At 27.9% G+C, this 19,556-nt stretch overlaps 2 protein-coding genes across 2 annotated transcripts in view; both read left to right on the top strand.

The window, feature by feature from the left end:
* Window positions 1-11,256, top strand: part of LOC113389781 (zinc finger protein 714-like) — a 29,465-nt gene extending 18,209 nt beyond the window's left edge. The window contains exon 5 of the mRNA XM_026626788.1: window positions 10,227-11,256. Within this exon, the coding sequence (XP_026482573.1) occupies window positions 10,227-11,256 (1,030 nt within the window). The remainder of the gene's footprint in view (window positions 1-10,226) is intronic.
* Window positions 5,883-18,952, top strand: LOC113389779. Its single transcript, XM_026626787.1, has 4 exons — window positions 5,883-6,087; window positions 16,254-16,358; window positions 18,465-18,584; window positions 18,645-18,952. Exons 3-4 carry the CDS (start codon window positions 18,521-18,523, stop codon window positions 18,950-18,952), a joined length of 372 nt encoding a protein of 123 aa, XP_026482572.1. The 5' UTR covers window positions 5,883-6,087; window positions 16,254-16,358; window positions 18,465-18,520.
* The last annotated feature ends 604 nt before the right edge of the window (window positions 18,953-19,556 follow it).

Genomic DNA, 19,556 nt, shown 5'->3' with positions numbered 1-19,556 from the left:
ATAAAATAGTCAAATTGTTTAAAATAAATAAAATAGTCAAATTGTTTAAAATAAATAAAATAGTCAAATGTTTAAAATAAATAAAAATAGTCAAATTATTAAAATAATAAAATAGTCAATTGTTTAAAATAAATAAAATAGTCAAAATTGTTCAAAATAAATAAAATAGTCAAATTGTTCAAAATAAATAAAATAGTCAAATTGTTTAAAATCAATAAATAGTCAAATTGTTTAAAATAAATAAAATAGTCAAATTGTTTAAATTAAATAAATAGTCAAATTGTTTAAATTAAATAAATAGTCAAATTGTTTAAATTAAATAAATAGTCAAATTGTTTAAATTAAATAAATAGTCAAATTGTTTAAATTAAATAAATAGTCAAATTGTTTAAATTAAATAAATAGTCAAATTGTTTAAAATAAATAAATAGTCAAATTGTTTAAAATAAATAAATAGTCAAATTGTTTAAAATAAATAAATAGTCAAATTGTTTAAAATAAATAAATAGTCAAATTGTTTAAAATCAATAAATAGTCAAATTGTTTAAAATAAATAAAATAGTCAAATTGTTTAAAATAAATAAAATAGTCAAATTGTTTAAAATGAATAAATAGTCAAATTGTTTAAAATAAATAAATAGTCAAATTGTTTAAAATAAATAAAATAGTAAAATTGTTAAAAATAAATAAAATAGTCAAATTGTTAAATAAATAAAATAGTCAAATTGTTTAAAATAAATAAAATAGTCAAATTGTTTAAAATAAATAAAATAGTCAAATTGTTTAAATAAAATAAAATAGTCAATTGTTTAAAATAAATAAAATAGTCAAATAGTTAAAATAAATAAAATAGTCAATAGTTAAAATAAATAAAATAGTCAAATCGTTTTAAATAAATAAAATAGTCAAATTGTTTAAAATAAATAAAATAGTCAAAATTGTTTAAAATAAAAAAAATAGTCAAATTGTTTAAATAAATAAAATAGTCAAATTGTTTAAAATAAATAAAATAGTCAAATTGTTTAAAATAAATAAAATAGTCAAATTGTTCAAAATAAATAAAATAGTCAAATTGTTCAAATAAATAAAATAGTCAATTGTTTAAAATAAATAAAATAGTCAAATTGTTTAAAATAAATAAAATAGTCAAATTGTTTAAAATAAATAAAATAGTCAAATTGTTCAAAATAAATAAAATAGTCAAATTGTTAAAATAAATAAATAGTCAAATTGTTTAAAATAAATAAAATAGTCAAATTTTTTAAAATAAATAAAATAGTCAAATTGTTAAAATAAATAAAATAGTCAAATTGTTTAAAATAAATAAAATAGTCAATTGTTTAAAATAAAAAAATAGTCAATTGTTTAAAAAAATTGAAAATAGTCAAATTATTTAAAAAGTGTCAAAAAATTCTAAAATAAAATCTCTCAATTTATACTGCATTAAAACATTTTAAAATTAATTGACAGTAAGATTGATAGTTGCAAACTTTCTTCGAATTACATGTTGGGGTTTTATTTGGGGCCTCACGTGTTAAAAAAAGTCTGCGAGGAAGGATATGTGTAATTCCTACTCGAAGAACTTTTGCTCGTTAAGAGAAATAGAATTATGGCTAGCAAAATAAAACATCGAACCAGATGTTAAAAAATCACAACATCTTAAAGAAACCACACAAGGCCTTATACTTGAATGACAAATCTAATAATGCATATAGATAGTGAACTAAATTGGAAAATGCACATAATAATGAAAAAGGAATAAATGATTTAAAACTGAAGGTCCTGAACTGTCTCATAGGAAGATTGTGCAAACTTTCATTACAAAATAAGCTTCTCGAAGATAATTCCAATGGGATGCAGCTATGGGGCTACACCAGCACGAGCAATATTCTCATAATTTAGGGAGCCCAAAACAAAAATACTGGGTGTGATTTGCAACACTCGATGGTTTATATAATCCATCAAGGACCTAAAAATTTCCAATAGAAGTCATTAAAGCAGACGGTTGATTCTTCGAGAGGAATTGAATGTATATGTCAATCCCAGTCAGTCGAAAAACTAAAGGGCCGAAGAGAAAATGGCTCAGTGATCAGAAGCTTAAATTTTCAATACAAATTGGATGCATATGTCAATTAGTCGAAAAACAAAAAGGCCTGAAGAGAAAATAACCTAGTGAATTATCATCCACAACATAATTCATCAAGTTATTATAATTACAATTTACTCATTTATTTCATTCCATTTCTTATCCTAAGGTTCCTGAACATTTTGGCATACTTTGGAAAAAATTATGTATGTGTTGTGTGTATGTATCAAAAATGTTAATGTTTGAAAAAAAATAATTTTTGGTACGGGAAGTTCCAGCAATTTGTCTTAAGGCACGATGCTCTGCGCCCCACTAGTTTTATTTTGATTTTCAACATCTTCACTTGTAACTTATAGGTTATGTTGTAAGAATTTAAACTATAAGTATATAGGTAACCGATAAGTATATGTATAACCTATAAGTATAAAAAAAGATCTAAATTGGAAATCGATGCATTAAAATTAAATTGCAACTAAATCACAATAAAAAATCAGCACGAGCCTGTAAAACCGCGTGGTAATAAAATCATCAAAAATTTTGAGAAATCGACAATGGAACCTTTCAAAATGGCAAGAATATAATACAAATGTACACTGAATATCTATTACCCTACACAATATAATAATATGATCTATTACCATACCTTTCAATTATAACTCGATCCACCGCTAATGACTCCCAAGGGGGCTCCAGTTATCTTGCATCAAGATTGCACAAACCGTGTGTCACATTAAAAGCGACCAAACGCGAAATATTTCTTGCACAACTAACTAGCTACATTATTTCTAAAGTACTCACTTCTTGAACAGGTTTTCTTTTTATGGCCATGTGTTTCCAATGGAGTCCCGAAAGAAAAAGACTCAGACGCCTTCAACACACGGCTCTAAACACCGGATTAATAAAGTGCTGAAACGAAAAAATCACGGTACCAACATTCAAACAATCAGAAATTCTTCTGAGCAGGCATACCAACAGCAGAGCATTCATATATGTCAAAACATTTGTCGCAACTGTCGAAACTTAACCTCAATTTCTTATTTTGATGTTTAGTAATAATTTTTCATTTAGTCAGAAATTTGTTGCAATATTGGATTTTTGTTATGTTATGGTAGATTTTTTCGAAACTTTGGTCATGTCAAGATCAGAACAACCGTCGCCACAACACTTATTCAATGTTATTCAATCTTTGTTTTGTGGTTTAATATGAATTGAAGAACACTGGTAAACGTGAACTATTTTGTATGCACAAATTTGCTTGATCACAAAAATGTATAATTATGTAAGCCAAATACTGCTACATTTAAAATCTTTCATATTTATTATATCAAGACTATGTGTATGATACAATACCAAGGTTTCTTATATCTGTTCCATACTAGTGTGCAATATAATTGTTGAAAACTTCAAATATTGTTGACTACAATTTATTGAATTTTAGAACACAATCTTTATTATCAGAATAAGTGCCTTATTCAAATCCAGGACTGTTCCAGTTTTTAACAGTAGTTTAAACTGTAGTATGCAACATTGAATAACTGAAAACTTTTAGATCACATAATTTTGCTACTCAAACAAAGCTATTTTTTAAAAAAAAGATAAAGCATAATTGTGATAATATTTTTTATTGAATGTGAATTAAATATTTACCGTTATTTACAATAAATAGTTAATGAGTTAAAATCTATTTACACAATGTTAATATGAATGGGTAAAGCATGGCGTGAAAAAAAATAAGAACAAATTGTACCACATACCAGTATAACACACAACCACATACCAGTCAAACATAATTCTTTATGATTCAAAACTTATTATTATTAATGTTATAATAAATAAATCAAATATTCACAATTTAGAACCTATCACTATAAAATGTAATAATAAATAAATTATATTTACAATTAAAAACCTATTACCATAATGTAATAATAAATAAAAAATACATCGACAATTCAAAACATATTACCCTAATGTAACAATGAATATCATATTTACAATTTAAAACCTATTACCGTAAAGTAACAATAAATAAATCATATTGACAATTCAAAACCTATTACCATAATGTAACAATAAATATCATATTTATAATTTAAAACCTATTACCGTAAAGTAACAATAAATAAATCATATTGACAATTCAAAACCGATTGCCATAATATGAAAAGAAATATGTATGATCATAATTTAAAACTTATCTCCACAATATAGCTGTTAATAAATGTTATTCACATTAGAAATTTGAAAGATAGAATTGAAATGATAATATAAACAAATGAAACCAAATACTACCATAAATTGTGAGAGAAGAAGTTTATTACATCATTAGATACACAGAATGCATGTATGTATGTATTATGATGTGCTGTGAATTATTAGAAGCTCTTTTATTTTTGCCATTCTGATCTAATATTGTGAATGTATGTATGTATTATGATGTGCGGTGTATTATTAAAAGCTCTTTTATTTTTACCATTCTGATCTATTATTGTTAATGCAAGTGTGTATTATGATATGCTGTGTACTACTAGAAGCTCTTTTATTTTAGCGATTTTAGCTATCCATGCTTCATGATTGTTTATACTCATAATCTTCCTTATTCGTTTTAATGCTTTGCGAGTAATTATATACAGACTACAGTATTTCTTTAAAATAATTTTACTTATATATCTCTTAAACAAGTTCTTGTTAATTAATATTCATATTAGCATTACAAATTCAAAAGTTAGAGCTTGTGTCACAAAAATAAAATATGTGAAAATCAGCTAATATTAAATGAGAATCAATAATCAAATATATTACAAACGCGTGAGTCTGTTAGCAAAAAACGAAGTTGTAAATGAACTTGGAAGCATCTATTTAATAACTAAAGAGCATTAGTGAGAGTAAGAATTAAAATTAAAATAATGAAGCCGATAATGAGACTTGATGTTTATGCATATGCCAGTATTTCAAAATGATATTAAATATTTATGATATAAAATTTTTACCAGTTAGAATTCACAACATGCCTTTCCGATTTTTTTGGATGCCCTTGAAATTTTGCCTTTTTTCTTTTTATAATTTTGTTCCCATCTATAATTTTGTATCCAGACTTATCTATTACATATCGAGTAATATCTCTCCGCTCAATTTTATTTTTCCATGATTGAAAATCTACATAAGAATACCAAATAAAAGAAAAGTGCATTGACATAGTTTATAATCGAAAATGAACAAACGATTAAAAGAAGAAAATGTCATGCTCGATATGGATGGTGTGATCAACCTCAATATGTTGTTGTAAGCCATTGTATCTGCAAAACACCCTTTGACAATTGTCAAGGGGGCACAAGATTCTAGATTTCCTTGAACTGTTTGTTTTTCATACAAACAGGTTTTACTATTCGTAATATCCGTAGATTATGTAAACATAATGAAACCTTAAAATAGTGAATAAGCAAAGCTATATACCGTAAACAATGAATGAAATTAAAAGAATAACCTAACCTAAGTGCAAATCAGCAAAAAGTGAATAAAAGTAAGCTTATAACTAAAGTGATATACCCTAAAATGAGGAAGTTAAGTCATACCCTAAGATTCGAAAACATGTAATGAAATAAAACACGAATAAAGAATAAAAAATGCGAGATGAACGAGCTACACAATAAGCACATTCGTAACAGCGAATCCAACATAAAAAAGTTGAAACCACAGTGCAAAAGATTTGACAATTCTGTAATGCGTTATAGCAAACTTCAGACAGCTTTCTCAGCACAATATTATCCGGTGTTTAGAAACTCTTTCTACAGTTTGTCTCTATGGTGGCAACTATCTTGCAACACTGTGTTGAACTAACAAAGTGTCAAACAAAATATTTTAGAAATTGTTTTTGGGGCATTTTATTTCGTATTTATTTGCTCATTACAAATAGCTGTGGACTAAAGGCAATAATGAATACAATATATATAAATAAAAGTGTACACGTGTTGAAGTACTTGTGATTGCTGGGATTTATTCAGGTAAAATATTTGAGGTTATGTCACATTGAAGTTCCACGATTTGTTCAATATAAAGAATAAAGGATATAAAATAAAAGCTATATATATATATATATATATATATATATATATGTATATGTATTTGACTTTTATTTTATATATATATATATATATATACAGGGTGCTTCAAATAAATGTATACACACTTTGAACTTCCATAGACAATTCATTTACCCTTCTATAAAGTTAAATTTCGACAAAATAGAAAGCTGAAAGTCCAATGTAAATGAAACATAAATAACAAATATTAATACTGTTCAAATTGGTGACCTGCAGCATCAATACAATTCTGAGTACGAGTCACCACTGATTCTGTACATAACACGGTTGCAATTTTGTGAATAGATTCAGAAGATGGTGAAACGTGAACAGGGATTTATCGGTAGCATTATTTAGCCCCGCACTATCACAGGGTTACTTGTACAATTATTACGAGCTTACCTGGATCAAAATTTGTCGGGCTAGTGGATAGGACGCAGGGGGCCAATCGAGTTTCCATTGGACGTTTTGATATGATGTACAGAATCATGGTGACTCGTACTCAGAATTGTATTGATGCTGCAGGTCACCAATTTGAGATGTATTAACATTTGTTATTTGTTTCATTTACATAGGACTTTCAGCTTTCTATTTTTCTGAAATTGAACTTTGTAGAACGGTAAATGAATTTTTTATGGAAGTACAGAGTGTGGATACATTTTTTTGAAGCATCCTGTATATATATATATATATATATATATATATATATATATATGATAAAATTGTTTCTTGGGCATCCATCCAGTAATTAAAAAACAGTTTTATTGAAAAATGTTTTTATTTAGAGAACTTACGTTTCGGGTCTTGATTTGACCCATCTTCAGTGCTACAATTAAATAATTCAGGGTTACAAATTAAAACAATATAAAAGATACATAATTACAGACAAAAATAAGTAAAACCAATGTATATGAAAAGTATATATGAAAAACAACCATAAAATAAACAAATGTAAAGAAACTCACCATGCACAAAAATTTTGAAAATTATTATATAATTATAAATAAATTATTTGTATAGTGAGTTTCTTTACATTTGTTTATTTTATGGTTGTTTTTCATATATACTTTTCATATACATTGGTTTTACTTATTTTTGTCTGTAATTATGTATTTTTTATATTGTTTTCGATTGTAACCCTGAAATATTTAATTATAGCACTGAAGATGGTTCAAATCAAGACCCGAAACGTATGTTCTCTGAATAAAAACATTTTCCCTTCAATAAAACTGTTTTTAATTACTGGATGGATGTCTAAGAAACAATGTTACCATATATTTCACCATCTGAAAAAAAACCTCTCACTTTATATATATATATATATATATATATATATATATATATATAATGTTAAATATGAACAATACAACACTCAGATTTTCAACACACACTTTATTTAATAATTACAGACGTTTCGAGACCATGGTATGCCTAATCTTCAGTGTAATTTTAAAAACAGTTGCTTATATACTACACATTCTTTAATATTTTATTTAAATTATGTACATTTAATTTTTGAAAATACAAAAAACACCAACTATCACTTGCAAAGCTTGACAAAGTACTAAAACATGTGAAACATACAGAAATATTTTAAACAAATCTTAAGTATTGAGATGAAAAGACAGAATGGGTATTATCTTCATCTCGATACTTAAGATTTGTTTAAAATACTTCTATATCTATTCACATATTTTAGTACTGTGTCAAGCTCTGCAAAAGATGGTTAATGTTTTTTGCATTTTCAAAAATTAAATGTAATTTAAATAAAATATTAAAGAATGTGTAGTATATATGTAACTGTCTTTGAAATTACACTGAAGATTAGGCATACCATGGTCTCAAAACCTCTGTAATTACCAAATAAAGTGTGTGTTAAAAATCTGAGTGTTGTATTGTTCATATTTAACATTATATATATATATATATATATATATATATATATATATTATGATTCTGAATTTGATGTTGACATAACATCAATAAAAAACATGAATTTCTTTCAAAAATTTATTTTAAATCCATACGTTTCGGCTATAATCCTAACCTTCATTCAGTGGAAACTAAAAATAAAATTAAAAACTAAAACATTTGAATTGCAGTGAAAAGAAAAATAAAATAGTAATTAGTACTTACGATTAGTAGATCTTAGTGTTAAATTGGAAAATTTTAATAATCCATGGTATCAGGATATGGTAATGCACTACACTATGTATTACAAACATTAAACTTGTAATTACAAAATATTTTCACAAAATACTAATTTAAAAGATCACAATTGGATAGTGTGTTGTTCGTAGACTGGTTGAAGATATAATGGAGAGAGGACTTTTTTAAAAAATATTTTTTACCAAGATTCTACACATGTATGGAACGAATTGCGAATACTTTGCGCGTCGTTTTTATTGTTTTGTGAGAAATTTGGAAATACTATCTAAATAAAAGATTTGTGTCGCACAGCGTGTTAAGTTCATTCCGTTTATTTTTCTTACTATAAATAGTTAAAAAAAGATCCTTCTATAATTCTTAGTTTGAATAAATTTTGTTCGAATTGTAGTACAGTCGGGTTAGAAAAGTTCATATTGTGTTTTAAAGTATTAATATGCTCCGCAATCATAGTTTTAAATTGTCTCGGATTTTTTAAATTGTTTTTATGTTGTTATAAACGTTTAATTAAGTTCTGGCTTGTTTCTCCTATGTAAATTAAATTACATTCTAGACAATTAATTTGATAGACGAGATTTCTAAGTCGTTCGATATTAAAAGGGGTTTTTATTTTGGTAAAAATAGTACTAGTCGTTGTCCACACATGTGTAGAACTTTGGTAAAAAATATTTTTTAAAAAGTCCTTTCTCCATTATATCTTCAACTAGTGTACGAACAACACACTATCCAATTGTGATTTTTTAAATTAGTATTTTGTGAAAATATTGCGTAATTACAAGTTTAATGTTTATAATACATAGTGTAGTGCATTACCATATCCTGATACCATGGATTATTAAAATCTTCCAATTTAACACTAAGATTAACAAATTGTAAGTACTATTTACTCCTTTTATTTTTTCTTTTCACTTCAATTCAATTGTTTTAGTTTTTAATTTTATTTTTAGTTTCCACTGAATGAAGGCTAGGATTACAGCCGAAACGTATGGATTTAAAATAAATTTTTGAAAGAAATTCATGTTTTTTATTGATGTTATGCCCGATTACTAGACATTTTTATATATATATATATATATATATATATATATATATATATATATATATATATATATATATATATATATATATGATAGTTTTGTCGACGTTGATACATATTTGTAACATTTTTGCAGCCCAACCGTCGAATTAAAAAAAGATTAAATAACAAAATTATTTATTCCATTAAACGTTTCGACACTTGATGTGTGTCATCATTCAGTAATCTAAAAAAATATATAACATAAATACACAGTTGATGATAAATATAAATATATAAAAGGAGGGAATTATACATACCAAACCAGGAAAAACAGGGAGTTTTTGATTTAAAAGAACAAAAAAGGCACTACACGTGCGTGTCCACACTGCGTTGTACTTTTAACCTTGAACAGTGCCCACAATGCATTGCTACCAATAACATTAAATATAGGAGGGCAATATGTGCTCCTTCTATTTCTTGTTTGTCAATATAATAGTATATTATTATTTTACACAAATTTAGTGTTCAATCAATTTTACATCATAATTGTTTTCTGTTGTTTTTCCTGGTTTGGTATGTATAATTTCCTCCTTTTATATATTTATATTTATCATCAACTGTGTATTTACGTTATGTTTTTTTAGATTACTGAATGATGACACACATCAAGTGTCGAAACGTTTAATGGAATAAGTAATTTTGTTATTTAATCATTTTTTAATTCGACAGTTGGGCTGCAAAAATAATACATATATATATATATATATATGTATATATATATATATATATATATATGTATATATATATATATATATATAATTATTAGCATTAGCAATTCTTTATTCGTTCTATGCCAATTTAAGTCCATTATTTATAGGTGCAAATATCTCAGAATGTCAGTCCCAGAAGTTAAAATCGAACCCCAAGAATTTTCAATTAAAGACATTGAATTTGAAATAAAAGAAGAAATTGAATGTGAACTATGTAATGAATCATTTACTGGGCAGCATGATTTAGAACAGCATATGCTCGAACATTATCATAGTTGTACCTTTTGTTCCGATACTTTTCCAGATTCAAGCGCCTTAGAAATACATCTGAAAATACATGCAGATGTCAAGCCTTTTGTGTGCACAATTTGCAATGAAGCATTTGCTGTAAAATTGGATTTTGATCAACACGTTTGTAATGGAGAAAAAACTTTAACGTTGAGTGAATCTGAAAGTCTGCTATGCAAAATATGTGGTCGGACATACAAATTTATGAGTGAAATGAAAAAACACATGCTAACACACTCTGAGGAACGTCCCCACAAATGCGAATTATGCAACAAGGCATTCAAAGAAGTGAGAATTTTGAAAACCCACAAACTCATTCACAGTGGCGTGCGTCCTCATAAATGCGATTTATGCGATGAGACATTCACATTACCGCATAACCTGAACCGACATATGCTTGTTCACACCGGTGAACGACCTCATGCTTGTGCAGTATGCGATAAGAAATTCACACAAGCGGGTAGTTTGAAAACCCATATGCTCATTCATAGTGGCAAACGGCCCCACAAGTGTACAGTATGCGAAAAGACATTTAACCATGTGGGTACTTTGAATAAACACAAGCTTCTTCACAGTCGTGAACGACTGCATAAGTGTGAAGTTTGCAGTAAGAAATTCACACTAACAAGCGACTTGAATAGACATATGCTCATTCACGGTAAGGTACATGAATGTGAAACATGCAACAAGACATTCACACAAAAGCGACTATTGAATCAACATAAGCTCGTTCATGCTGAGGAAATAATGCATAAATGCATAATGTGCGATAAGGCATTCACACTAAAGAGTCAATTGAAACAACATATGCTCATTCACAGCGGGGCCGGATCCCATAAGTGTACATAGGACATTCACACACTCAAGTGTCCTTAAAAGGCACATCATTTTGCACAACAAAAAGTAATTACAGTAGAAGTCTTGTATCGAAAATTCCGGACCATCGGGCGGTAATTATAAATTGTCAATTGAAACAACATATGCTCATTCACAGTGGGGTTAAATCCCATAAGTGTACATAGGACATTCACACACTCAAGTGTCCTCAAAAGGCACATCATTTTGCACAACAAAAAGTAATTGCAGTAGAAGTCTTGTATCGAAAATTCCGGACCATCGGGCGGTAATTATAAATTGTCAATTGAAACAACATATGCTCATTCACAGTGGGGTTAATAATTAAACTGCTTATATTCACGATCATATTTTGATGCACTTTTTAGCCGTTCCTCTGGCAAGTTTTTCTTTCCAGTAATGATACATTCCCTAATTTCCTAATTCCTTTTCCCTAATTTCAATGGCAGGGACTGATTTAGATGATTTAGATGATAGATCCCATAAGTGTACAGTTTGTGATATTATTCACACACTTAAGCGCCCTCAAAAGGCACATCATTTTGCATAACAAAAAGTAATTACAGTAGAAGTCTTGTATCGAAAATTCCGGACTATCGGGCGGTATTATATAAAAGTTATTAAAAAATAACTTATTAAATTTACAAGTTTGTAGTACAAACGGTGCGTCCTGAAGAGCTCCTCGAAAATCATTATTCTAACAAAGAGTATAATACAAGTTTTATACTTCTAGTGTGAAAAGAGTTTTATTCCTTCGACTATTAAGCTTATCACCTTGATTTTCAACAGTTGTACCTTTAATTTTTGTTTTTCAAATAATTTCTGAAGACAAAAAAACTAAAATAAATCGAATGCAAATTTAGTATGTTACTTCTTAATATGTATACTTTAGCAAAATAAAGTAAATTTAGTAAGATTTCTTACAAAATTATAAAATATTTTTAACTAACCATAAAAAGTGCATTGTTATACATTTCACTTTGATCACATAAGTTTTTTAAGAAATAATTTATTTAGCGAGCTCTTCAGGACGTACACAGATGAAATTTTAGAATGTTCCTTCTTAATATGTATACTTTAGTAAAAAATAGTAAAATTTAAAAGTTTTCTCACAAAATTTTAAAATATTACTAAGTTTTTATAAAAAGTACATTTTATTTTGAACACAAGAATCTTCAAACAAATGTGTTCTTTGATCATTAAATTATTATTATCTCATATTAGACATAAAGTTTTCGCAATTTTATATTTTTTACATTTATAGCAGTTATTAAAAAATAACATTAAATTTACAAGCTTGTAGTACAAACGGTGCGTCCTGAAAAGCTCCTCGAAAATCATTATTCTAATAATAGAAGTTTTATACTTTTAGTGTGAAGAGCTTTATTCCTTCGACTATTAAGCTTATCACCTTGATTTTCAACAGTTGTACCTTCAATTTTTTTTTTCAAATAATTTCTGAAGACAAAAAAAACTAAAATAAGTCGGTCCTTAACGAAGTGCGATGCCCAAAATTGATAATTCGACCCTGTCGTCTAGTCTTAGAGGCAAAAAAAGTTACAGGAGCAAATTAAGTGACTTGCATTCTGATAGAAAATTATATTTGATTATTTAAATTATGGGCAATGTAAATATTTAGACATTAGAAATAATTTGGATAAGATTTTAGAATAGTATTCTGGACTTTAATGTCATTTTTTATACAAAAAATTCGATACAAGTTTCCTGGATAATGTATTAGGTTGTCAAATATCTCCCTTCCGCCTTTTTGTATTATAAACCAAGAGCAAAAAAGCGGAAGGGAGATATTTGACAACCTAATATTTTGTGGAAAAAATATTTTACTCTTTGTATATCGTTTTTTGGGTATACCGAGTTGCTGTATGGCTTTATGATATTAGACAATATTTTAGATAATTTAATTCTGTATAAATTCACCGAATATTATTAACCGAATTATAAATTGTTTTTATAACCGGTTAATAATTAAACTACAGCAAATACAAACAAAACAGCTTATATTCACGATCATATTTTGATGCACTTTTTGGCCGTTCCTCTGGCAAGTTTTCCTTTCCAATAATGGTACATTATTTTCCCTAATTTCAATGGCAGAGACTGATTTAGATGATTTAGATGATTTAAACTTTAGGTGTTTCTGCAACTTTGGAAGACCATTTAGCCCTTGAAAACAATCCTAATAAGTTTCTTTCATCATGTTTGTCTAAATCATTCTGATCCACAGTACTAAGCTCAGCATATGATTCATCTAATCAAATTATGGAACTATCTAAGCTCTCAGAAGTTTTACTTTGTATCCTCCGTTCCGTTCTAAAGTGTTGTAAAATTCTATCATACGGAGATAGAATTGCCTGTTTTGCCTGTTAGTCTATAAACTTGCACTTCCTCTGACCTGTACTTATAAATTTCTTGTGATATTTTATTTAAACAGTCACACAATTTCAGAACAGTTTCAGACTATTATTTCGTTCTAAAACTTGCTCCAAACGTATATTATTACCTATCATTTTATCTAAGCATAAAGCGATTAAGTCAAATTCTGTTTTTAATACATAATAGATGATGGATATTTTGTCAGTATTTTTCATATTGACTTCTAAGTGTCTTACAAAGATATAATAGCAATAAAGCTCAAATTGATTCTATATGTTAGTTCGAAAACGTTTGTATTTGAAAAAGAAAAGGGCTGTTTTTAGGGTTTTCCCAACAATTTTCAGATTTTTCCTCGCCGTAATAACCATCCTTGGACTTCAGAGAACATTTTAAGAAGAGAATTGGCCAACTTTTACCAATTTTATTCATTTTTATGTATAAGATGTATATAAGTAAAATATTTTTAAAGTTTTAACAAAAACATTTTTAATTTTCACAAAAAAAGGCCGAATCCTTCTTGCCTACGTATTTCGTAGAACATACTTTGTTCATGAACTTAGACACTACGATCAATAGCGAGTACTTCCGAATGATTTCGAACTACCCCGAAAACGTTTAATAGCTTTCGATCGTTTTTATTTGCTATAAAGGCACATTTTTGAATGATTTTCAAAAAAACAAAATTTTGAAAAAATGTTGGACTATCGTGCATTCCGAACTAAAGGACTTCTACTGTATAAATATAAGAATTTACACAACATTAAATTTATGACACTCAAAGTATTTATTAAGAAGTGAAAATTTGTGAAAAATTATTTATTAATGTTATGTTATACAATATTTTATTATTATTATTATTAATGTTAGTAGTTGTACAATATGAATTATTTTTTATATTTTTAAAATATAAACAAACAATATTATCAATGATTGTTTTATTGCAAATATGTTTTATATCCACACAGGTTTAATCATTATTGTAAAAAACAATTCGAATACACTTTTAGATTCCATTTGTGCGATTTTTTTTGCAAGTTATAGTAATCGCAAAAAATCGAAAATGAAAATTTTTATATATCTTTACGTTCCAAAATCTTCTGAACATTTTGGTATACCTTAGAAAAAATGGATGTATGTGTGTGTGTGTGTATGTGTATGTATGTGTGTGTGCGTGTGCGTGTATGTGTGTGTGTTCGGATACAAATTTTCGTCGACGATTTCGAGAACACGAATGAAGCGATTTGAATAATTAAAAAAACATTCCATTCGTATTGATAAGGAGACGTGCTGATTAGTTTTTGGCGAAGGCAGGTCTAACCGTTTCGAAGATACGTGGCAAAAAGTACCAAAAAAGGTAACTCAGTTTTTAAGAGAACAGAGCGTCGGATTTGAATAATTCAAAAAACATTTTACTTGTATTAACAATTTTTAGATTGTTAAGTAAGTTAAGGCAGGTCTAGCGGTTTCGGAGATCTAGTGAAAAAAGTAAAAAAAATGCCATTTGGCGGTCAAAAATGATCATTAGACATGCACATCAAATTATCAGATATTTTAACAATAAGTATAAATTTTGTATACATTCCTATGGGTTCCGTACCAGTGTTTAACCGTTAGACGGCGACACAGCGCATACGCGCTTCGATATTGTGTCTCTATGCAGTTAAAACAGTACGATTGCTTTGAAAAAAAAGTTCAGAATTTCCAAAATATTTCAAAATAAATTTTTCTTCAAAAAGTCTTTTTTTTTCAAAACAAGTAAGTTTTTGTCAAAAATTCATAGTTTCTCAAAAATCTAATTTTTTCAGAGTAATTTTTTTTCAAAAATGTTAATCTTAAAAAAAAAATGGTACGGGGGAAGTTCTAGCAATTTGCCTTAAGGCACGATGCCATGCGCCCCACTAGTTAAATTAAATGTTGAAAAAGTTACTCTAATCATTCAAAAATCGATAATGATAATTTTTGCATATCTTCACGTTTCAGAGGATTCTGAACATTTTGGCATACCTTAGAAAAAATGTATGTATGTGTGTGTGTGTATTTGTATGTAGTATGTACGTAAGTATGGCTACAGATTTTCGTCGACGAATTAAAAAAACATTCGATTCCTATTGATAGAGAGATGTGCTGATTAGTTTTCGGGAAAGGCAAGTCTAATCGTTTTGGAAGTAAAGAGCAAAAAATTTTAAAAATGTTATGTCCGTTCTTAAGAGAACGGAGCGTCCGATTTGAATGATTCAAAAAACGTTTTGCTTCTATTGACAAAATGAAAGTAGTGATTAAATTTTTGCAAAGGCAGATTCAGCGGTTTCGGAGATTTAATAAAAAAAACTAAAAAATGCCAAAATGATCGTTAGACTTATGCACATCAAATTATCAGAAATTTCATAGGGATTTTAATAATAAGTATGAATTTTGTTTAAAACATTACGAATGTATTTTTATAAAAATATTAAATAAAACAAAATAGTGGAGTGTCAAATGTCAAGTTAAATAAATGTTTATAACTGTAATATTCTCAGGTATGTAAATAATATATAATATATATATATATATATATATATATATATATATATATATATATTACCTTTTTCTTTAAGATTTATCCAGTCCAGAAATAGAAAAATCAATCCTGGTCAATCCAGAATGTCCACTCGGTGTCTTCTTGGAGTACATTCGAACAAATGTAGGCCTGCAAAAATACGGTAAATATTAAAAAAGAGTGCGCGTAAGGATCACACGCGATTGAAGTAAAACTTATTTGCTACTGTATAAAGTAGCAAATTTAAGTTGAGTAAAAATAAATACATCATATAAAAATTTTGAATAATGTTTATTAGTAATATGGTAACACTCGTGATGCACACATTTATTAGTGTCGTCAATCGTTATACACGTTTATATAATGATAAATTATCAATTATATATTTATGATTACATTAAAAATATGTATAATATTTACAAACAATAATGTAATCAAAGTCGTACTTGAAATATGACATGATCGTTTTAAAGTAATTGCTGATTAATAAATTCTATAATATTCATTCACACAGTGGATTATGTTAGACAACGCCTAAACAAATATTGTTTTTGCAAATTATCTCATCCTGTAACAATTGTGTTTGAAGAACTTCATGTAATTATAATTAACATACATTCATTTACTGTTTGTATTTTTTTTACTTTTTCGCTGACGATATAATCTCATTCCTTGAACAGCTGTAATATCCGTCTTGCCTAACAAATTGAAGCCATACTTTTATATTTGTTTTATTTATCAATTTTACCCTGCACATAGCTTGATCTATGAATCATTTGCTTTTTTATGTGAACGTTAATGCAAGGATCATCATTAATATTACGAGGTAATAAATTAACCATATTATTAATGTCAACAGGCACATTTATAATTTGGCCAAACATTCCAAATTGTCCATTTGCATGTCTCAATCGTCTAATTTGCATGAAACACAACCTAGATGAAATTAACCTTTCAGATACAGTATCTAGTTTAGGTAGATAATTTGGTATAGGTGGAAATACAAACCCGTTAAATTCACACAAAGTGGGAATTTTACCCGAATTTAATATCTTTCGACAAGTTTGACATCCAACCTGACTATTTGAATCAATATTCAAAAAACATTATTAAGAATTTGTTTTTGAGCATCATTTGATATTTCTAAGTCACTTTGAAGCCAATGTCGATCACACACAAAACATACATAGCCTTAGCCTTATCATTTCTTACGCAGCGCAGATTTTTCCTTAGTTTCATTATTTATTTGCGATCATTTGCACAACAATTATTTATGGGGGACGGGATAAAATATTTTTCCGATCCTGACATTTTTTTAACTTCCCGTAGGGTAAGTTATTGTAATGGGCCGAAAATCGGAATTGAAAATTTTTACATTTCTCGACGTTTTGAAGGTTTCTGAACGTTTTGGCATACCTCAGAAAAAATGGATGTGTGTGTGTGTGTGTGTGTGTGTGTGTGTGTGTGTGTGTATGTATGTATGTGTGGATACAAATTTCCAGTCACGTTTTAGGGCGCACGGATCAACCGATTTGAATGGTTCAAAAAACATTCGATTCCTATTGATTGGGAAAAGAGCTGATTAGTTTTTGGCAAAGGCAGGTCCAGCCGTTTCGGAGATACGGAGCAAAGAGTGCAGAAAATAGAAATCGAATTTTTGAGCGAACGGAGTATCCGATTTGAATGATCTAAAAAACATTCAATTAGTAATGATTGGGAGAAGTGTTTATTACTTTTTGGCAAAGGCAGGCCCAGCCATTTCGAAGATACGGAGCTAAATATGTAAAAATGGCAGTTTTTGAGAGAACTAAGCGTCCGATTTAAATGATTCAAAGAACTTTCTGCTAGTCTTAACAAAATAATTGATTTTGAAAAAAAAATTTTGTTCAATTTTTTTTTTTTTTTTTTTTTTTTTTTTTTTTTTTTTTTTTTAGTATTTTGTATATCGAAAATATTTCAGATTTTATTTTTAATTCTGACTATAGTTCTAATATACTTTACAAATAATTTCAACTCTGCAATTCGGTTTATATAATTCTTATAAATATTACACAATGTTACAATATTTATAATAATCTATTTGAAAACATTCAGTATTCTTCGAACATTTCGTTACGGTGCGGGAAGTTCCAGCAATTTGCCTTAAGGCACGATGCCATAATTGCCTCAAGAGAGAATTCCACTTACAGCTAGTTTAACTCACGAATTATACTGCTAACCCATGTCGCGCCTAAAGAAGTTTTACTTCAATAAGCTTTATTTATTTTAGATGAATTCGATTTGTGTCCCGAGACTGGAGTTTTAAAAAATCTCAACGAAACTTCGATGTTCACGAACGCCTCGACTTTGATGGAGGATCGAGAGACTTTCTTTGTTGTTCACATACAAAGTAAGCATCTTAAAATATCTATTACTATATTTCTATTATTTATACATTACCTTTATCCAGGAGATGCAGACTGTGTATCCTACCACCTGCTGCTTCCTCGAAACCACGAAATATACAACGAACTTTCATCAAAAATCAAAGAAAACGCCTGCGTCTGCGACTCCGGTCTAAATTTATCAGGTGTCACCAACCTTTCGGGTAGTAAAGGGAGCAGATCGAGTACCAGCAAAAGGGGTAGCAAATCTTTGTCATCAACGGGAACCAAAAAATCCTCCTCTGGAAGCGTCAAATCTGGATCATCCAATAATAGGAGGTTATCGAGTGCTGGAAGCAAGGAGAAGAGATCTGGTAGTAATGTTAAAATGTAAAGATCTTGTATGAATGTAATATATATATATATATATATATATATATATATATATATATTAAAATATATAGAAATTTATTATATTATACATTCATGCACTTATTTAATTACATTTATATCTAAACATTTTTTATATTGAAAAAATGTTTACTATTCCAAGTACTTTCTCAAAATTCAATTTCCCATTTATTTTCTTACCTGATTTTTTGTTTTCAATTTTCCCAAGTTTAAACTACGTAGCACAGACGAAACATTGTTACGAAGTTAGTTACGTTAATAAAACGTACTTGTAATCGTTTTCTACGTAGATACTTTGGTTTTCTTCGTTACGTTGCAGTTATGTAACAAAGGTTTCATACATTTACCATACAAAATGGACGGTTTTGTGCAGCTGTTTAACAGAAATGTAAAAAAGATAGGTTATGTGTAGTTTTTTTGCTATTTTCGCGTTATTTTATATTATATTAGTTTATTCTTTAATTCTATTATTTATTGTGTTCTCACTGTTAATTTTGTATGAAAATAGGTAATCCTTTTTGATAAATTTATGGAATGAAAATTCTAAATAGTCTACAAATATTCCAGACAGATTATAAATATTCCCA

The sequence above is a fragment of the Ctenocephalides felis genome, unplaced genomic scaffold, assembly GCF_003426905.1.
Source record: "Ctenocephalides felis isolate EL2017-DRISC unplaced genomic scaffold, ASM342690v1 CF-g0.4_SCAFFOLD_03573, whole genome shotgun sequence".
Classification (NCBI taxonomy): domain Eukaryota; kingdom Metazoa; phylum Arthropoda; class Insecta; order Siphonaptera; family Pulicidae; genus Ctenocephalides; species Ctenocephalides felis.
Note: the sequence above shows the minus strand (reverse complement) of the source record. Positions and strands in the feature narration are given on the sequence as shown.

Bases quoted from the DNA above. Each gene is read 5' to 3' on its own strand.
- LOC113389779 (XM_026626787.1), top strand. From the start codon at position 18,521: ATGTTCACGAACGCCTCGACTTTGATGGAGGATCGAGAGACTTTCTTT. The intron at 18,585-18,644 runs GTAAGCATCTTA...ACCTTTATCCAG, and splicing joins CTTTGTTGTTCACATACAAA to GAGATGCAGACTGTGTATCC.